The sequence below is a fragment of the Elephantulus edwardii genome, unplaced genomic scaffold, assembly GCF_000299155.1.
Source record: "Elephantulus edwardii isolate Elephantulus edwardi_28Jun2011 unplaced genomic scaffold, EleEdw1.0 scaffold00050, whole genome shotgun sequence".
NCBI lineage: Eukaryota > Metazoa > Chordata > Mammalia > Macroscelidea > Macroscelididae > Elephantulus > Elephantulus edwardii.
Window position 1 is genome coordinate 12,884,845 of NW_006399800.1, and position 22,514 is coordinate 12,907,358.

General features: G+C 43.0%; 1 protein-coding gene across 1 annotated transcript in view; it reads left to right on the forward strand.

Moving 5' to 3' along the window:
- MCC (mutated in colorectal cancers) overlaps positions 1-22,514 on the forward strand; it is a 635,122-nt gene that overhangs the window by 541,060 nt on the left and 71,548 nt on the right. Inside the window, exon 9 of the mRNA XM_006886681.1 lies at positions 21,688-21,834. Within this exon, the coding sequence (XP_006886743.1) occupies positions 21,688-21,834 (147 nt within the window). The remainder of the gene's footprint in view (positions 1-21,687; positions 21,835-22,514) is intronic.

Genomic DNA, 22,514 nt, shown 5'->3' on the forward strand with positions numbered 1-22,514 from the left:
TGGGTTTTTTATGTGTGTGTGTGTTGAACTTCAATCCATATTGAAGATTATAATCCTTGACCTTCTGCAGCAAATGCTTCAGATCCTCCTCAGTTTTTGCAACCAAGGTTGTATTTGTTGTAGGTTGTTGATTCCTTTCCTTCAATCTTGACACCATATTCTTCCTCCTAAATGATCTGTTCTGCATATAGATTGAAAAGATATGGAGCCTGGACACATCCCTGATGCACTCCTTTCCTGATTTTGAATCATGCAAGTGTTTCTTTACTCTGTTCTGAGGATTGCTTCCTAGTCCAAGTTTAGGTTTCACCTGAGCACAATCGAGTATTGTGGGATTCTCATTCTCCTCAAAGTTATCCACAATTTGTTGTGATCCACACAGTCAAAAGCCTTTGTATAGTCAATGAAACACAGACATTCTTCTAGTACTCTTTGCTTTCTGCCGAGATCCAGCAGACTTTATCATCTGCATACTGAAAGTTATTGATGAGTCTTCCTCTAATCTTGATGATAAAGCTTCCTCCAGTCTTCTTCATAGAGTTCAGCTTCTTGAATAATTTGCTCAGCGTACAGCTCGAATAAGTATGGAGAAAGAATTTAACGCTTATGTATATCCTTCTTCATTTTAAACCTTGTAGTGTTCCCTTGTTCTGTTTGTACAATAGCTTCTTGGTCTGGTTATAGGTTTAGCATGAACCCAGTTAAGTGTTCTGAGATTCCCATCTTCTCAGTATTAGCCATGATTTGTTATGATCCACACAGTCAAATACCTTTGCATATGCAATAAAGCACAGATAGACAGTCTTCTGGTACTCTGCTCTCAGTCAGAATTATATCAGCAGTGTTATCCTTGGTGCCATACCCTTTCTGAATCCAGCTTGAACTTCTGGCAGTTCTCTGTCTGCATATTGTTTTAGACTTCTTTGAATGATCTTCCTTATTTTACTTGCATATTGTATTAATGATATTGTTCAATAATTTCCACCTTATGCTGGTTCTTAGGAAAGGGAACAAGATATGGACTCTTCCAGTTGATCAGCCAGGTAGCTTTCCTCCAAATTTCCTGACACAGACTGGTGAGAACATCCAGGGCTGCATCCATCATGTGAACATATCAGTTGGTATCCCATCAGTCCATGGGGCCTTATTGTTTTGCCAATGCCTTTAGTGCAGCTTTAACTTCTTCCTTCCTTACCATTGCCTCTTGCTCATGTAGTATTTCCTGGAAACGTCAGCCAGTTCTTTTGGTTCAGTGATTCTATGTATTCCCTCCATCCTCTTCTCTTTGTTAAAAAATGTTTCTCCTCTTTTATTTACTAACTGTGGTACATTTTCTTCTCCTTTCCCCACCCGTCTCCCAGCCCATCCCACAATGCACTCCTTATTCCAGATTGTTCTCATACATATACCGCACAATCATATGTTCCTGTCAAACAGTTCTTCTCCTCATCTGTTCCAGTGCAGTATGCATTATTCGTTCACTCTTTCCCCATTCCCTCCTCCCGGTATCTGTTCTGTATTATAACAGTGGTGTTATCCAGTATTTACCATTTTGTGACCGAGCTGTTCACTTATAATGTCCTCAAGGATCTTGTGTAATGTTTTACTATTTCATTATGTTTCAACGCTGCCTAGTATTCCACTGTTGAAATATTGGTATGTATGTACCATAGTTTTTTATATCCATTTATTTATTGATGAGGACTTGGGTTACTTCCATCTCTTTGCTCTTGTGAATAATGCAGCAATAAACATGGGTGTGCATACATCTATTTGGATGGCTGTTCTGGTTTCTTTTGGGTATATTTCCAGTAGAGGGTGAAATAGTATTGTTAGGTCCAGCTTTTTAAGAAAGCACCAGACCGCCTTCCATAGTTGTTATGCCATTTTATGTTCCCACCAGCAGTGAATAAGAGTTCCACTCTTTTCACAACCTCGCCAGAATTTGTTGTTTGCTGCCTTATTGAACATCTTCTTTTGATGCTTCCTGAATTATTCAATATTTTGTCTTTAGCATTTGTTAGTCTTGCCACTCAAGGCTTGAATTTGTTTTTCAGCTTTCAATTTATGTTAGAGTTACTTGAAGCCAAATTCAGACTTACGTTTTGAGTGGTCCAGAAAATTTAGCACCATCTTTTCCCCTCTCATAATCCTTAGATGTTTGAATAATGCTTTGATTGACTTTGAAAAAAAAAAAATATATATATATATATTCATTCTAGTAAAAACATTGCATCTAATCACTTATTACCTACCTTTTATGTTCTCCCAGTTAGCATGCTTTTACATAAATCTATACAGTATATATGCAAATTTTTCCCAAATAATAAAATGCAGAGGATCCGTAGGTCTTTACTCAGGAATTGGAACACAAAGCCTTAAAATAGATTTCTTTGCATTTCAAGAAATTTGTGGGCAATAGAATTTACTGATGATTGTAAATGCTGGACAACTCCCCTTCACCGGCCTATGTGTTTCATTTCCCTTAGGAGGCATCTGTCTTTTGTGGTTGCAGTTGTCTTCTGTTTGTGATGCTGAGGTCTGTGGAGTGACCCCCACACAGTTTCCTTTCTGCTCTGTGAATAAATAATGTAGGCGGCTGATTGGGCTCTGCTGGCTTTGTATCAGCTCTGAACCCACCTCTCATCAGAGTTGCCTGGAAAGCAGTGAGGTCACACATTTTGTTTTGGTTTTGTTCTTTGCCCATATTTCATTGTATAGAATTCAGACTGACCAGATCAATAGGATTGGTACTTGCCCCTTATGCCTGTAATTAAACAAAGTGCTCTCTGTAGATTTTCTGCGTCTTGTGCGAGATTTAATGAAATTAGATCTTTAATGCACTCAACAGATCGTGCTGCTTTGCGGAACAGTAACTAAGGAACAACAGGCAGACAATTTATATTATTGGTCTCAGTTCATTATTAAATAAAATGATCATTTGTTTCTGCATGCTCTGTAATATAACCATTCATTTCCTTACACTTGAAGAAGTGGGCTTAATTTAGGCAAGATAGTATTAATTACTGCAGAAAAGAGACTCTCTGCTCATCATTCATTCATTTGTTTCATAAGTATGACTAGTCATCTCTTCTCCTCTGTGCCAAGCAGGACAGAACACATTCTCTGGCTTCAGAGATGATGGAGCGACAGGCAGGTAACAAGTCATTACAGTGATATGTGTCAAGAGCTAAAGAAGGATGAACAGGGAGTATCCTAGGAGGTGATAGCAGGGTATAGCATTTTCCACATCGTTTAGGTCAGCTACCATGTAGCAAAAATGCTGAACCCTTTCCTCAGATTGTTTGGTAAAGCAACCATAATGTGACATAAGGCACATTTATCTGTGCCCCATTTAATCCGAATTTTAAATCAAAACACACATTCTTGGATTTTTGTGTAAGAGTTTCATGCAGGTCAAGACATAAGTTGATAGAAGTGATTTCTACCTTGTATCTCCTGCCTACGTGGGTGTTTTCAGCATGACCAGAAAGGAATTCTCTCTGCCTCTCCTTGGCTTCTTCCTTCTTTGGGATCTGGCTTCTGCTTTGACTCTCTGGTCATCACCATAGTAAATTCAAGTGGCTGGATAATGTCTAAAGGAGCTTGTATCATAGTCCATTGGAAGTTGCACCACTAACCCAAAGGTGCTGCCTCTATGGCGGTTTGCATCCACCAGATGCTCCACAGTAGAAATAAGAATTGTCTCCTCTTTAAGAGCCTTGGAAACCTAACAGAGGAAAACCTAGGAGTGTGTTCCTACTTGAAAGCAATGGGTTTTTGAGCGATGATATATTGTTTAGAACTAAATAAAAGTCACACTAATCTGAAAATCTTCTGTTACAATTTGAGCAATATGTCTTAAAATCTTTTCATGTTACTTACATTAACTTGACTCACTGAAGATTTTGTTTGGGAATAAGGAAGGATGGGAAGCTACCAACTCTAAGAAGCATATACCTGTAATTTTCAGACCAATTCATACCTAAATACGGTATGATGTATTAAGAGGAGTTACATTCTCCTGTGTTAATACATCTCACATTGCAAGTCAGAACTGACAGCTGACTCTCCAACCGGTTTTCAGAGACTGTAAATCACACAGGAGAAGATTGCCCATCTTTTTATCTCTATTCACTGGTGTGTTTGAAATGCCAGAGAGGTGCCACCTTTACATTAACAGGGCAACTCCCTACAGATTATACCACCAGAGCTCTCTGTGCTCATGAGACATATGTAATTTAAAAGGTTCAGCTGATGTCTTCTAAATTGTCAGTTCATGAACACTCTTAAATTCTAGATTTGAAAATGACAACTATTTGGCTCCCTGGCTAAGGAAAAGGTATATGAATTCACATGGTGCTCCAGTGCCCTTTCCTTCCCTCTCACAGCATCAAGTCCCTCTTGGGGGCCTGCGGAAAGTGAGGGGAAGAAGTGACATGAAACTGGAAAAGGGGATGTGAAAGAAAAGATAGATGAAGGGAAGAGGAGAAAATTTTCCTTTCAAACATTGCCATTCTTCTGAAGGTCAATTTAAAGCATATACTTTAAAAGTGACTGTCCTGTTTTCTGCTCCCTTGACCTGATTTTCCATCTGTAACTGTGGCAGACAGGCTGGGGCTGGACTGCATCTGCCCAGGCTTTCCCAGTCAGGAGGGATCCCAGAAGTGGTCGTTCAGTGCTGCTCCGCTTGGAGCCAAGCATGTAGGAAAACACAGGGGTCATGCACTTGGGCCATGAATCCACACTGGGGCATCCTATTCTGTGACCTGAGCATCCTCCCGTAGAGCCATCTGTGCTGAATATGTTGATGCCAGTTTCTGGACTGGATGCAAACATCCAATTCCAACACCTTGAGCACTTTCCATGTCATCATCTCCAAGGACAATTTGATTAGTGGTCATGGTTAGAGGAGTAGGAAAATGGGAATCCAAATTAAACCAAAGGGTCTGCTTAGAAAGAGCAATTATCTTAAAGGTTGGCCATATGTTTTATTATGTACTTCTTTCTCCTAATTAATTCACTTTTAATATATATTTACTGCTAGACTGGCCACCCTGACTGGGAAGTAAGATTTACAGTTTTGGGCTGACGCCTCCAGTGGTCTGTCTCCAAGGCATCCATTTTCTCTGTCTAGGGTTGTCTCCTGTGATATGCCAAGCCAGGATCATTTTGATGTTTTTAACTAAAAAGCTGTAGCAGTGGAGATATTTCTGGAAGAGAAATTATTGTGACCTTATGTAGGTTACATAAAGATTCATCTTTGTTTTGCCTTCCAATCTATTTTCACTTTATTTGGTCAGAGGTCTCTTTTTTAGCTCTTCCCACTGCCTCCCCTCTGCATGATGCTTTTCTTGACCATGTGTCTGTGGATGGAAAATATAGGCACTGCCGATAAAGCTTTATACTGACCTTTTATTACTGTGAATTTAAGCCTGCATTAATTTCTGTTTGCTGTGAATTTGTTTGTATATATGTGAAAGTATTTAAAATAGACCAACACAAACCAAACTTCTTCACCAGCAAGTTGATTCCAACTCATGTTGTTGTTGCTGCTGCTGCTGTTAAGTGTCATCAAGTCAACTCCAACTCATGGAGCCGCAGTGAACAGCACATCTGAGCCTTGCTCTATCCTGTACTGTCTTCATCATTTCATTTCTGATACGCTGGAGTCCGTTCTTACAGTCACTGTATCAGTCTGCCTTGTTGCCAGTCTCCCCTCTTTCTCTGACCTTCTGTCTTTCCCAGTGTGATGTCTTTTTCCAAGAACTGGCCACTGCTGACAACATTCCTGGTTGCTCCTCTTCAAGACAGACTTGTGTGTTCCTTTGGCAATCCGCCTGGTTTTCTTCGCCAGCACCAAAGTTAAAAGACAGTGATTCTTCCTCTGTTACCCTTATTCATCACCCAACTGTCAGGTGCGGTGTGTAAGAAGACCTTGGCTTGGATCAGGCAATCCTTAGACTTTAAACTAACTTCCTTATTCTGACTCATTCATGTTGTTAAGTGCCTTCGAGTTGTAGATGACACATAGCCACCCTATAAATGGAAGACCTGAACACTTGTATAACTTTCATCATTTCTCCAGGTTCATAGAGTTTCCAGGGGCAAGCTATTTCAGAAGTGGATGCCACTCCTGCTTCTAAGCTTGTTTTAATCAGGAAGCTCCACCAAACACTGTCCACCGTGGGTAACCATTATCCCATTTCACACATCAGTGTCACAGTGTTCAGCATCACAGCAACCATGAGTTACCTCTGTACAGCAAGTGGAGACACTAGGGCTATACAACCTAAAAGAATGTGTAACCAAAAACAATTAAAGCCCAGCATAAGGGTCGCAGATAAAAATCACCCACCTTTGGCTTGGTAGCATAACTTTCTATCCACCAGGCTTACAGAGCTCTCTCTATGTGACTCATTCATAGTAACATTAAAAGACAGAATGCCCCCACAGGGTTTCCACAAGAGCATAAATTAATCTCATAATGATTATATGTGCGGGAGACAGGAGAGAGAATAAGTCAAAAAGGTACTTTTTTAAATAAAATTTTTCTTTTATACTGTTTTATTCACAAAGTTCATGTACATTGTTTTTCACACTGGATCTTTCCCATTTTCTTTACTCACTCCTCCCTCCACCCATCAAATTGTGCAAACCTATGATTAACCACCCGCCCACCTCACCCCACCGCTCTCCCCCTCCCCCGCCTTGCTTCCTCATACATGTTCTACAATAATGGTCTTAAGCAGTATTTGTCCTGATGGGACTGAGTTAGTTCACTTAGAAAATTATTCTTTAATACTGTCATTTATTTTAAAAATTAATATATTTATGTAACTGTATTCTTTTATATTTGTATATACAAATTTATATATTTGTGTGTGTGTGTGTGTGTGTGTGTGTGTGTGTGTGTACACAAAGAAATTGTATAGAAGTGAATTTGCCAAAGTATTTTTGATCACTGCCATCAGGTCAGTCTTAACCTTTAGTGGCCCCTGCACAGAATGGAGCAAAACTGCCTGATCCTGTGCTGTTTTCTTGATATGTAGATTAAGCTGGTTTAATCCATAGACTTTTCATTGGCTTATTCTCAGTCGCTCTTTAGTCTTTTCTTCCTAGTCTGCCTTCGTCTGCTTGTGCCTGAGCTTGTTTAGCTCATGGCAGCAGGGCAGCCACCCTGCCTGAGGGGCAGTGCCTGTGCACAAGGAACCCACACTGATGGAAGACAAGAATTCTACTGCTGAGCCACCTCTCCCCATTACAAAACAGTAAGAGGCTGGATTAAGGCAGTGTAAGTGATTGGGTTTTCTCTTTGATTTGGTTTTTTAAAGGAGGGTAGGGGGAGTGATCAACATCTCTCAACTTTCATGGTTTGTTATCTATGTACAAGCGTAGTCTTCTCTTCTGTTCTTTCTAGAACTTTGTTCACGTCTTGTTCCATTTTTTTGTTAGGAATTTCTATTTCTGATAAGGAAGTGGATGGTCATATTAACTAAGTTCACATTTGTGGTAGATCTGGGAAAACAAGCCCTGTGTCAGCACTCTGCCACCCAGCCCTAATGGAGCCGTGTGAGAGGGGCTGAGCGGAGTGGAGTGTGATCCAGTACTTGCTGTGTTCCATCCTCAGTTTGGGCTCTCAGGTGGCTCTGTGTATGATTGGTATTAGTCAGGATCAGACGAGGCTATGCTGTGGTAACAACGCGGCATGGCACTCCACAGAAGCTTATTTATGGTTTGCACTGTATGTCCTGCACAGGGGATAGGTGTGTGGCTCTGCTTCATATGCTCACTCAGACACCAGAATGAGAGCAGTTTGTAGAGCTCAGGAGTCTTGCCCTGGCACCTCCATTGTTCCACCTACAGATAATTGGCCAGAATCCAGCAGATATCTCCACTCAGCCATACCCAAACTCACTGCGGCTGAGTCAATCCCAGCTCATAGCGACTCTCCGTATAGTGACCCTTCATTGAATTTTTGAAGTGTGTGGCCTACTTACAAGAAGCTGTGCTGCAATTCTGAAGGCACACAGTTCGAATCCACCAGCTGCTCCACAGGAGAAGGGTAGACAGTCTCCTCTCGTGTGATTAACTGCCTCTGAAAACCCACTCGAGGGTCAGCTGTGGGTTGGTTCCAACTAGATAGTACACAACAACAACAGATCTTAACAGGAGCAGACTGTGTCACTTCTTTCAAGGAGTGACTGCTGGGTTCAAATTGCAGACCCCAGCACATAGCTTTCTGTACCACCAGGGCTCCTTACCCACCCGTAAGTAAATGAGAAATCTGGAGGGTGTGTCGATAACCAACATACTTTGGAACCTGCTTCTGACACAGCTGGCTTCTTTGCTCTGGCTATGACAACACATAGAGCTTCGAGTTCCATAAAAATAGAGAGTTTTGCTCTTAATCCTGGATAGCTCATGACATGTGAATCACTGGCAGCTCTTTAGAAAAACCACAGGCCCAGACCCCTCCATGAGCCGCTGAGCCCATGCAGGGTGTGTAGACCACCTCAGTGATAGATAGGAAGCAGCAGTGCCCTTCAGCTGCCCAATGGATGGGCCCGCAGAGCCTCTTTAGGGTCTCCAGCTCTCCCTCCTCTGGTGGAGTGAAAGAGAACAGTAGCTGTCTGCAGCCTTCTCTTTATACCCGGCAAAGCCATGTGGCTGGGAGGAACCCCTGCATCTGAGGGGGAGCCTGCCTGCTCTGAAGGGCCTGCCCTGCCTCTGGGTCTTTCGTGCTGGGAAGAGAGTGGAGAGAGGTGTGCTTATCACAGAATCCAGCAGGGTGTGGACTCTACAGTGTTCTGGGGACAAGGAAGCAATGTTAGCTCAATGCAGGGGCTCCATGCTCATCCAATAAGGAAGACTTCTTTGCAAACCTGCACGAGCTTGGTATTAAAATAGTGTTTGAGAGATTTTTGTTTAAAGGACTTTTTTTATAATACTGGTCCTATTAGCACTCTGAACATTTTCAGCCTGAATACATCCCTTCCTACAGGCTCTTGTGAGGGCAAAATAGGACTCGCTCAAGCGTAATTAGAGCATATCTACATATTAACACTGAACCTTTTTTGCTTATTTCTATGTACTGCTTTGTGTGCATCTCATTTCATCGGTCCAGAATCCTGTGGGATGGGTACCTTCTTACAGATGAGAAAACTGAGGCCTTCAGAGGTTCAGTAGCCTCATCCATGGCTGTGCTGCTACTAACTGTTGGCTCCAGAAGTTGACATCTGCTAGCCCTCATTGTCACTTAGTTGCACTAAGTCGGTTTCGCCTCGTGACAACCCTGAGGGTATAGGGTAGAACTGCTGCGTAGGGTTTTCAAGGCTGTGATCTTTCACAAGTAGAGCCTCTTGCCTGTCTTCCAAGGTTCTCCTAGTTTGAACCACCAAACTTTTGGGTAGCTGTCCAGGCTTTGACTGTGTCATCCCAGAAACATCTGAGATGTTGTTTTCCTTTTTCTGGTGTTGGTGCTACTTTTCTGTGTTTCCTTCAGCCTTTCCCGATTCTAGCCCTTATTTCCATGCAGACCACAGTGGGAAAGCATCCTCCGTAACAGTAACACTATGTTCCTCAGTGTTCCACAGCTCCAGTTCAGGGGCGTTCTGAGACGGCACTAAATGAAGGCAAAATGGGCTTACTCCAGAGAAGCGGTTATGTGAGCTTGTGTTTGTCTTGGTCTGAGGCCAACAGAGCATTAGTGGTAGAACTCATCACCACTCCTCTCTGCAGCTTGAGGTTGTTAAGTGGAATCCAAGGCAGAGAGTCCTCAGAACTACAAATCTTTTACCTCTTCTTGGAATCAGTTCCCCCTTTTTCTCAATGGGCTTTATGTACATCTGTGTTGTAGATACTATGAGGTAACATTTTCAATTGTCAGCGTCGCGGTTAGCTTATTCGGCCCTGGTCTCCTGGCCTCCCAGCCCCTCCAAGGATGACAGGCTGTCCAACCAAATCCATTTGAAGGAAATCTGCTAAGAAATTAAGATGACTGAAAAAACACTGACTGTCCTCTGATGCAGCCATTCTGATAATTAGATCCAGATTCTTTACTGGACTGTAGAAATTATATACCTGTCAACTCCAGATAGATGAGAATTATGGACTGTTTGTTTCCCTTGTCCCATTCTGTGTTCTCTGCCTCTTCTGTTTCAATCTACTTAACATTTTTAAATGACCAAGGAGGATAGAAGGATAATTGATACCTTTGAGCTGTGGTGCTGGAGAAGAGTATTGAGAATACCATGGACTGCTAGGAAAACACAGATTCATCCTGGAAAGGGTTAAACCAGGTGGCTCCTTGGAGGCAAGGATTCTGAGGCTCCGTCTAACAACTTTGGACATGTTGTGAAGGAGGGACCGGTCCTTGGAGAAGGACATCATGCTTGGGAGGGTGGAGGGACAGCGCAGGAGAGGCCCTCTATGAGGTGGATTGATTCAGTGACTGGGATAATCAGGATGGGAGTGTCAGAGACAGTGCGATTGGCACAGGACAGAGCAGAGTTTAGGGCTGTTGTACATAGGGTCACTATGAGTCGCAAGCGACTCAATGGCACATAGCGATGACAACAACAACATAACAACAAAATATTTATTTCCAGAAGTACTGCGTAAATGAAATTTCTAGTAACTAATATATCATTTTATTTTATTAAAAGTATAGTATGTTGTATATAATACTATAGCATTAAATAGCATTCTGTTTTAGGCCGTGGTCTTTCTGATCACTTTCTATGCATCTAAGAGCTGGACAATAAATAAGGATGATAGAAGAAGAATTGATGCCCTTGAGCTGTGCTGTTGGAGAAGAGTGCTAAATGTCCAACAGGCTGCCAAAAGAAGCAATACGTCTAGGAGAAAGTGCAGCCAGAGTGCTCTTTGGAGGCAAAGATGATAAAGCTTCACCTCACATATTTCAGGCATGCTGCTAAGAGGGATGGTTGGCAAAGGAAAGGAAGACCCTCAACCAGGTGGACTGACACAGTGACTGCTGCAATGGGCTCTTGTGTGTCAGGAAGCGTGAGGATGGCACAGGACAGGACAGGGTTCAGAGCTGTTGTTCATAGGGTCACTATGAGTCATACTGGACAGCACCTAATAACAACGACTATAGCATTACTACAAATACATTCTAATGCCTCATCTATTTGTGAACATCAGGAAAAGTCTTATAAAATCTCTTTGTAGTCTTATAAAGTCGTACTATTGTGGGATAGTTTTCTGCAAAATACTTGCAAATCTTGGACTTCTAGGAGACACTTTTCCCGGCACTACCAACCCTAAATCTCATTATGTAGCACTTTCCCAGCCTGGCGGTTCCTACCTTCCTACAGTGTATAAATTATCTCATCTCACCCAGCTCCATTACACAGTGAAATTATGAATTACAGCCTAATTGCCTGAAACTACAACTACCCAGTGAACACTGCTGCAAGTCATAAATGAAGCAGACTCACTGGTTTATGGCCGATAGTAATGTTTCTAATCCTGCTGGAGGCTCCTTTATCACTTTATTGTCTTAGACTGAATCCTCTAGATAACAACCAGTGAAGCACATGTATATTCAGAGATTGATTCATTTCCAGGAAATGACTTCATGTGGTTGTGGAGACTAGCAAGTCCCAGATGTGTGGGTCAGGAGTCAGGCTGGAGGCTACTCCTAACTCTGGGCTGCAGGAATTAACAAACCCACAGTTGGCCGGTCAGAGAACAGGCTGGCTCATGGGGCCGCAGAAGCTGGTGAATTGCATAATTGGTATGTCAGAGGGCAGGCTGTTAGTGCAAGATCCACGACCAGAGGTCAGATGAGAGGAGGAAGATGTAGACCCAAAGCCAGGAAGCACTTTGGCAGGGCATCCAAATATATGGGTACAGGTTGCATCCCCGAGAAAACGTCTCTTAAACCAGAGTAAAGGTGGTTCTTGAGTCATGCTGTCTTGTAAGGCTGTAACTCAAGATACACCTCACAGTATTCCTTCCCCATTAACGTATACACTCACTCATTGTAGTTGAGTCAGAACTGACTCAGCTGACCCTCCAGCAGGTTTTGGAAATAACTCAAGAGCAGACTGCCCCTCTTTCTCCCCACAGTGGACTCCAGCTGTCCAAGAAGCACTGCCTGTGGATTAGCAGCACAACTCCCTACAGGCTTTACTACGGGAGATTAAAATATACAACACATAAAATGAATAATTGCATAATATCAAAAAATGGAGGCTAGCCGTGCAACACTGACACAAATTTTGCTACTCCATTTTTCTTTCCTACATATCTCTCTTCTCTGAACCACATTCCCAGATGAATTCATCAGCTGACTCAGGTTCACCTTGTGTTGCTTCAGTTACCCTGTTGTTGTTGTTCTGTGCCATCAGGTTGCCTGCAGCTCATAGTGACCCAATGTACAACAACCCTAAACCCTGCTCTATCCTGTGCCAATCTCACTGTCTCTGACACACCTACCCCCATTACTCCAGTGATGAAATCAATCCATCTCATACAGGGTCTTCCCCTCCTGTGCTGACCCTCCATCCTCCCAAGCATAACATCCCTCTCCAAGGACTGGTCCCTCCTTGCAACATGACTAAAGTATGTCAGATGAAGCTTCAGAATCCTTGCTTCACCCTCGCCAGGACAAACCTGATCATTCTCTTAGCAGTCCATGGTATATGCAATACTCTTCTCCAAAACCACAGCTCAAAGGCATCAATTCTCCTGTCATCCCTAGTCATTGTTCAGCTCTTTGATGCATAGCAAGTGATTGCAAAGACCATGACATCTATCAGGCACACCTTAGTCTCCAGACTGACATCGTTGCTCTTCAGTAGTTTAGAGAGGTCTCTAACTGCAGACTTTCCCATCCCTGGGAGATTGATATATACCCCATAGCTGAACCAGCCTGCCTGAACCTCACATTTTCAGTGAACTTCCTTCGATTCCAGAAACTCAATTCCAAAGCGAAAACTACTGGGTCTTTGACAGCTCTCCCACCACAGCCTTAATCATCCGTGTCCCCATCTCTGGCTGCTTAACCTCTGGGCTGCTGCTCTCTCATTCTTTTATTTGCTTTCTTTTTTACTACCTCAGTCCTCAGGAGCCAAGCATTCATTTAATGATACTCCTCAGTTAAAGGAACCCTGGTTAATGGTCTATGCAAAGTACATCTTTTAATTAATTTCTTTTTTCATATCCCATCCCTTTCCTTCATTTGGTATGTCCTTGTAAGATACACGGTGTTGTGGGGTGGGTTTTTTTTACTCTTTTTATCATTTATTTATACTAGTTTATTTAAGATACACAGTGTTTTATCTGTTAATTCTCATAAATTGTTATAGATTTCTCTTCCATGCATCCCCTCTGCACTATAAGCACTATCCATATTGTTTCCTATAGCTCTAGTTTGTTGTATCTGTCTGCTTCCTGGTATTCGACAGTGACCCCCATCCCTTTTTTTGTTTTAATTTTTCATTAGTTTGAATATGACAGTTCATATTTATTGTGTTTGATACATGTGATTTTATGTTTTATACGCTTATGTATGTGCATTCTATTTTATATAATTACCATTACTGTAAGCCTATATTACCCTGTCTTTTCAAGCCCCCATTGAACCTTTCCATTACTTCACACCCCCTCCACCCACTAACTTCTCCTATCCCAGTGATTTTTTTCCTTCTTCTACCCCACTTCTCTAGTTTCTCTTTTGAACATTCATATATATCTTATTCAACTAAACTCTTATTTTCACAGTAGTGGCCTTTTGGAATATTTGTCCTTATGTGACTGACATATTTCACACAGCAGTTTCTCTTGACCCTCCCAACTTACCTAACATTTTACAAAACCGTTGCTCCTTGTTGCTGCATAGTATTCCATTGTATAAATGTGCCACAATTTCTCAGTCCATTTGCTTGCTGATGGGCGTTTAAGGTACTTGCATTTTCTTGCTATTATGACTACTTTTGCTATGAACAGAGTTTTACACACCCATCCCTTTTTAATGTGACTGCAGCTATAAAATTAGGATGTTGAATGAAGGAGCCTTGGAAGCACAGGTGATAAAAGTGTTTAGCTGTTAACTAGAAGGTTGTAGTTCAAATCCACTAGCCTCTCCACAGGGGAAAAAAATGTAACCGTTTGCTTCCTTGCTGCTAAAGGGTTTAGAGCCTTGGAAATCCTGTGGATTCATTTTACTCTGTCTTCCAGTGTTATTGTGAATCAGAATCGACGGGATAGCCATGTGTCAGTTCCAGTTATAACTACAGGTTGAACAGCTCCAAATTTAAGAGCGTTGAAACAACAACCATCTTTTAATCTCACATGGTCTGAGATTGACTGGGCTCAGTTAGGACAGTTGTAACTTAGGGTCAGATGGTGACCTGGTTCTGAATCACCTTGATAGTCTCTTGCCCCATATGTCTGGGGTTTGAGGCTGTCTGCCGTCTGGGACTGTTGGCCAGAGCTTGTCACTAACATCCTCACCCCACGTCGTAGGCTTCCTTACAACACACTGGCAAGGTTCGCAGGGAGCCAGACAAACCAACATTGCCTTTAGCCTCAGAGGTCACATGATATTCTTACGTCTTGATGAAGACAATATCAATAATATTGTGGTTATATTTTAAAACTACCACACCTACACTGAGTGGTTCTTTGATCTCAGGCTTCAGCCTGTCTTCACATCTGGAAAGTGCACCTATTCTCTTCAAATCTTGTTTCCCCCCTCACTCCCGCTGTTCCCTTCTTCTGAAACTCCTTTTAAAAGATGCTAGGGTGCAGTCCATCATTTATGGCTCTTCATTCCACTTGCCTGTTCTGTATCTCTTCAGCGCCACATCTTGATTTCAGAACAAATGCCTTTGTTCTTTGTTCTAGTTCACTAATTCTCTTTTAAGTGTTGTCCAGTATAAACCTGTATGTTGATTATATTTCATTGTCTACATTTTTCCATTGACCTCTTTTCTTATCCACCTAATCTTATTAGATATCTATTTTTGTTGAAATTTTTTATGAGTGTATATTCTATTTATTTTTAATTTATTTCAGTGGCTGCACTCTCCTTTTATTCTGCCCTCTCTGTGGTCATCCTTCCATTTCTGGCAACTTCCCAGTCATCTGCCCTGGGTCTCCAGGGTTTTCATTCCTTCATTTAGTCTCCTATTCCCTTGGGACTTTAAGTGATTTGTAAATTAGGCCTCTGAGGCAGTGGGGAGCCTGGCAAAATCCAGGCCAGATTTTAAGGTTCATTTTAAAGTCTGGTGACCCACAGTATATAGATAGTATCAGTCTGGACATGTGTGTCACACATCCCCTGCATAGCCTCACATCTTCCCTTGGCCTGTCCACTTTTACAGATGGGTGGGGTGTGCAGGCTGCAAGCTTATGGGGGTGGGGGTCAGTCCCTGAAGCCTGACGTTCACAGATCCACTACCACTTCCTGCCTCTCCCAGAGCCCATATTCAGGCTCCAGTCTCAGCTCCTGTTTGGTGCCGCACCTCCCCTCTCACCTCTTCAGCTTTCTCTACTTATTTCTGGTACCTAGAGATTTTGCTGTCTTTCTTTTAACCTTGGCAATGAGTTCCTTTCTCATTGTTCCTTTTTATCCGGCATTTCTATACATTTTTGATAGGAGGTGTGCCTGTTTACTTTCGTTAAGGCTGTCCTGTGCTGGGAATTTTCAGTTCTGTGCCCAGTTATTCATCTTTTCAGCCCTGCTTCTCATTCTTGTCCCGAGAAGTACCTGCCAAGGCTTCGTTGTAAGCCCTGCCATTGTTCTTCTGGGTGAATGGGCCACTTCTCCTTGTATGTGGATTATAGAATTTTACTTTCTTCAGTCTGTTTCTTTCAGGAGCTTTCCTTCTTTCACTTTGCCTCCTAGTCTCATGCCAAAACTGTGTTTCTGCTAATACCCCAAACACATTCTCCTCGTTGTTATGGTTTTAATCCTTTTTTCATTCCTCAGTGTTATTTTAATGAGCTCTCCAGAGTTTGAAGAAATCACTGCTCAGTCTACTATCTTGAATGATTGAATGAAATGTGTTCTGCTCCATTTTCTCAGTGTTTTTGTGTACACTCTTTATTTTTATTTTTGGTTCACAGAGGTGTCCTGGGTTGGCTTCCTTTCTCATTTGTGACATCCGCTACTCTCTCCTTCACTCCTGGCAGATGTCCTCAAATCTTCTCTATCAAAGAACATAGAAACCATCAATGAGAACGCCTGTTTTTCATCCTCCACCTCCCTTCTGCAAATTCACCCTTTTTACTGCCCATTCCTCACAGAGAAAAGCATTGCACACTCCCTTCTTCCTCTCCATTTATTGTCTTTTCTTTTGACCTTGACTTTCCCTTCCTCTTGCTGCTCATGGGCTCTTCCCATGCCCACCCCTTCTGCCACGCTTCTTTCACAGGCAGCATTCCCTCCCTTCACCCAAAATGCTTAAGTCTGCATATCCTGTTCGGACCTCCTTCCTTCAGTCTTACATTTCTAGCTGTTGACCAACATCCCCTACTCGTGCATGAGACTCTCCTCAAATTCAGCTGGCATCTCTAATTTCCCTTGGGGGGAAAAATTAGCTCCTCCCCTTTTGCCCATTTTGCTGAGTGGCACCGTGATCTGCCTTATCATCCTAGCCACAAACATGGTGCTAAGACTGTGCTGCAATCCTGAAGACATGCGGTTCTAATCTGGCAGCTGCCGTGTGAGAGAAGGAAGGACAGTCTCCTCTCATGTGATTATTGCCTCTGAAAACTCATTAGAGGATCAACTCTGGATCGGATCCAACTCAATGGTACACAGCAACAACAACAGTATTACCCTGACCAGGATAGTAGCTAGTAGCTATATACAAAATCCACATGCAATTAAATGGAATGCAATTAAGAATTCTGTTCATTGGGTGCAGCGGGCCCACTGAAGTGCTCAGTGGCCCTCAGTGACTAAAGGTTACCCTTGGACATTTTGCAAGAGGTTCAACCGAACGATGCTGGTCTAGAGTTTGCTCGCTCTGTGCCTGTTTCACCCTGTGTGGGCCTCACCATTCTCACCTGAGCTGTCAGGACTGCTCTTGAATCATCTCCTCTCTCTTCCTCCCTTCAATCCATGTGCTTCTCTAATCAGTTTTATTCTCTATGAGTTTATAGCTTACATGAAGATTTTTCTAAAACCTTCCTCTCCCTCTGGGACTCATTAAGGTTTTCCCAAGAGAAGCAGGATTTTGACATTTTAGTGCCATTTCCTACTTATAACCCTGCTGAGCCCCCTCTTGCCTTCTTCCTGTTCCTTGCTGCTTCAACAGCTAACAGCCTTCAAAAGAGAATTCCAGCATTTCCTCTTGAGACAGCCAGAAGTGTCTCTTCTCCCACTGTTTGACACCCTCTTTTCATTACCCCTTTTCAGAGCATGGCTCACAAGGAAAAGGTTGGTCTCATACTCAACTCCTGGGGGGCATAAATCTTGTCTTCATATTCTACCATGGTGGATTAGCCTTCCTCCTGTGCCTCTTATTAGGGAGCTCTGGTGGCCTAGTGCCTGGGGCATTGCACTGCTAACCCAAAGGCCATGATTCAAATTAACCAGCAAATCCAGGGAAGCAAGATGGACAATCTCCTCCCATGTGATTTACAGCCTCAGAAACCCCGGGGAAGGTCAACTGTGAGTTTATTCTCACTTGATGGCAGTAAGTGAGTTTCGAGGCTTCTCACTTCAGGCAGGAAACTCTGGCCTTAGGTTAGCCATGATGACTTGCCTCCAGAAAGCGTATGTAATTGAAAGCAACGTACCTCCTTTCCTAAATACATCTTATGAAAGATGCATCAGAGTGAAAATGATGATATTGGCGGCCGTGCCTCTGCCCCTCTCCTCAGCCTTGCTGAGTGGGCAGCATATGGGATCCCGTGCGGTGCTCACCCCCGCTGGCTTGGCTGTGCACGTTGCCACAGCCCTTGTGTAGGGCCTTTCCATCGAGAGCACTCACCTTCCAGCACTGTACCACACATAGTCACCTGTTTCTGTATTTACTGGCTGATTTTCAGAAATAGATCATCAGGTCTTTCTTTCTAGTCTGTCTTAGTCTGGAAGATCTGCTCATACTTACCCACCGTAGATGATTCTGGTGGCATTTGGGATTTTGGTGGCATACCTTCCAGCGACATGCCGGCACTGCCACACGATGACAGAACTAAAGTTGAACCAGCTAATTGTTTAGAACCTTCACTTCAGTGCACTTACTCTTTTAAAGTTATGTCATATCCCCTCTGCCAAATCAGGTGGATTTTTTTCCCCAACCAGTTAGCAATCATCATTAAATAATGAAATGTAGCTCCAAACAAGCATGTTTATCATCCTCTCATTTTCAAAGATGTTCTCTGGGTCCTGAGATTTTGAAGGGAGAATGGATGTTTTGAGTTAGAAATAGTTGTGAGCATGCGTGTAAGTGTACATGCATGTATGTGCACACTCCTTTGAAAATAATTAGAAGAATCATGTCTGTGTCTTTAATAATAGAGACAGCTTTTCTTTTATGTGTCATCTGAATTTTCCACAATGAGCATTTTTTTCCTTTTTTTTTATAAATGTTAATCCAAGTTTACAGAGACTTAGGGGTTCTTATTGTAGCATTTTTCTCCCTGCCCCCCCCGCCCCCCCACCCCAGTTCACTCTTCTTCTTAAAAAGTAAAAGAAACTCTTTCATTGTTATGCAATCCCTCCCCCCAAGTCCACTCCGCTCTGCAGCCTTCATTCTGGACTTCTGTCATGACAATAATACCCAATCATATATCCCTTATAAACAGTTCTGTCCCTCATCTGTTTCAATACAGTATACATCATTCATCTTCTCCTTCTTGGTTTTCCCTCAACCCAGATGTCAGTCTCATTTTACAATAGCAGTCCTGTGCAATATTTGTCCTTTTGTGACTGAGATATTTCACTCACCATAATGTCCTCCAGGGTCACCCATTTTGAGTAATATTGCATGAGTTCCTTGTTTTACAATGCAGCATAATATTCCATTGTGTGAATATACCACAGCTTCTCTATCCATTCATTTTTTGGTGGGCACTTATCATTGTTTCTAACTCTTTGCTATTGTGAACAAAGTCATGATAAACATGGGTGTGCATATATCTGCTTGGGTGGTGGTTATGGTTTCTTTGAGGTATATTCCCAGTAGTGGAATTGCTGGGTCAAATGGTATTTCTCCTTGCAACTTTTTGAGAAAGCACCATACCTTCTTTTATACGCACCATTTTACACTCTTCACCAACAGTGAATAAGGATTCCAGTTTCTCCACAACCTCACTAGCATTTGTTGTTTGCTGCTCTGTTAAACTTTGCTATTCTTACTGGGGTGAGATGATATCTCATAGCTGTTTTGATTGTATCTCTTTTAGAGCTAAGAATTTTGAACATTTCTTCACATGTTTTTTGGCCATCTGAATGTCATCTTTGGTAGAGTGTTTGTTCATATCCTGTGCCCATTTTTCAATTGGTTTATTTATCTTTTTCTTGTTGGGGTGCCCGAGTATTTTATAAATTCTAGGTAGGTAAGACCCTTGTCTGGCATGTCATTACCAAATATTTTTTCCCAGTCAGTGGCTTACCTTTTTGCCCTGTTGGAGTTTGTGATTGGAAGAAGAAAACTTCTTAAGGCATGAGTTGAGTAGATTTTAATGACGGTTTTGTAAGCTTGCCCAAGATCATTTACCTTTCTTTTCCAAAAGCAAGATCAGTGGGCTAATCATGTTTCTAGAAATAGACCCCTCATTGTTGTACACCTTTTTTAGGTTTTGGAGTGAAGTCGTTAGCATTGTAAATTATTCAGCGCCTTCTCAGACTTTCTCAGCAGTGAAAATCGAAATCTGTGGTCTATACCAAGGAGGGTTCCCTTTCAGACAGTTTGTGTCCCTGGTGTCAGGAGGCTGGCTGGAGGGAGAAATGAGTCCTCTCCCTCTGCGCTGTGGCTTACCCAAAGCATTCAAACAGACTGCCTGTTCTTGGATTATCAGGGACCCTTCCAAAATGAGCCCTGTAATCTCTCACCAGCAATGCCATTTGGCTTCGACAAGCTTATGTTTTCCTAGTCTTTAAACTATTTTGAGGTCAGCACTGTGTCTGGCGTCTTATGAAGATGACACACATTTCTGTGCACCCACAGTGACTGGCAGCTACCACAGAGCATGGGGCATTTTTTTAAAAGCTGCTTCACTACCGAAGGCAATTTTCTCTGAGAGAACGTTCCTATTTTGGCTTCTGATATGTTGATGAATTATTGAAATTTCAATTACTTTTGGTTCCCTATTTAGCAGGATGGAGACATCCAAGATACTTATTATGAAAAGCTTTCCAGTGGCTTTCAGAGAGTGGATCCATGTGCCTATTCCCTGCCTAGCTTAGAAGGGATTTGGCACCAGGGCTGGTGCAAGAGTGCGACTCAGTCCTTCCTGTCTTTGAGATTAAGTGCTACCTGCCCTTGTGACTCCTTTAGGTGAATCTGTTCAAGGTGTGGTCCCTGTTTCAGCATCAGCACCTAGGAGCTTCTGAGCTGTGACCTTCTCAGACCTCATCCTGGACCTGCTCAATCAGAATCTCTGAAGAGAAGAACTAGGAATCTGTTTGAACAAGTCCTCCAGAGGCTTTTGGAAAGCATAGATGTTTGGTGCCCATTTTCAAAAGTCCTTTGATCTAGTTGGTTTGTCTACCATTAAGGTAGACATTCTGCCATCCTGATAAAACTGTGATCGAGGTAATCAGAAGTAGCCAGGGTCTTTCACCTGTCGTCACTTATTTTAACATGTCTCCATCTGCAGGTCCCTGAAGTGTTAGCCCAGAGAAGCAGAATTTGAGCATTTGAACTCCATACTAGTACATGTGTGATTTAAAAGTATTTCTGAGGGCCTTTGTGTTTCTTCTTTAAACAGAGAGCTTTGTAGATAATCATTCCTGCTCTTTCAGGGGCAGTCCCATCCGTTAGCACTTGGGTAACACTGTCTGTGCCATCACTGACCCCTCATCCCAGTCCAGGACCCCACCCCGTGCAGGTGTCTCTTTGAGGCAGTGTGTGTTGTATCACTGGCAGCTCTTCAAGTACAGTGAGTCACGGTGAGGCCCCTGTCCTTGTTTAAGCAGTGTCCTCCCCCATCATCCATCCCACCAACAGAGCTGCTCCTCTCCTGTCTGTCGTGACTCTGTACACCTTGAAGTCTCTTCTCCTATATTGCTACTCCCTTGGTAAGCCTTCTCTATATGACCTTTGGTGAGGTGACATTCTTCCCGTCCCCTGCTTCCGATAATACTTTCAGTAGTTATTTATAGCACTCATGCACCTGAGTGGAAATGATTTCTCTTTTTTTCCTCCTCTGTGCTCTAAGTCCCATGAGAGTGGACATTCCATCTGGGACCTCCTTTCTGCAAACACATAAGGCTGAATAAATTAGCATTCCTCAGAGGTGCTCTGCTAGAAGCTCCCCATGGCTTAGATAGCAGCTTCACCTCATTCTTATGAAGAACGGCTGATGATCATTGTTAGGTCTCACTGGGAATGCAGACACTTTTCCATAGACTCAATCTGTTCAGCTTTTTCAGTAATGTTGAGTCTTTCACATAAATAAAAGCGTACCATTTACCAATCCAATTCTTTTGCCAAAAAGCCACCAAGTGTGTGTCTAAAGTCATTGTATTTTCAGGTTCGAGAGCTTCAGACTCGACTACAGAGCGTGCAGGCCACAGGTCCCGCCAGTCCTGGCCGCCTGACTTCTGCCAACCGCCCAATTAACCCCAGCACCGGGGAGCTGAGCACGAGCAGCAGCAGCAATGACATTCCCATCGCCAAGGTGAGCGCCTCTGGACGAGCGGGAACTCTTCCTGTTATCTGGAAGCACCAGCCTCCACCAAACACCGGGACTGTTCAGGCATGCGATTAGTTCAGCCGGGCCCCCGCAGCCTTCCCGAGGGTCTAGCGCAGGGCTCCTATACCAGAGCTGCAGGGAGAGATAACCTACTAATAGTTTTAAGCCTCTCTTGGCTGCAACCTGGACGCCAGCTCTCATTAATCAGCCAGCTGGAGAATGTCACAGCTGACAAGTCATTGTGGGGAGTGAGACGTTTTGTCAAGCTCTACAATACTTCAGGGTGGATGGAGAGCCGCTCTCAAGAACTAAGGTTCAGTTCAGTGGGGGACCCTGAGTAATGATCCCGTGATCTCCCTACTCAAGAGATGGACAGCCCTGTCAGCAGAAAAATAGATTGTGAAGGACAGGCAATGATGGCTATAAGGAATAGCACCACCCATACTCTGTCAGAGGAACTGGGGTGGGCCTAGTGGTAAAAAGCTGCACTGCAATCCCAAAGGCACATGGTTCAAAACCAGCAGTTGTTCTGCAGGAGAATGATGTGTGTGATTAAATCTTGTGTCATTAAACTGCCTCTGAAAACCTACTGGAGGGTCAGCTATGGGTAGGGTCCAACTCAATGTAATACAACAACATGCTCTACCATAACCTCTAAGCTCATA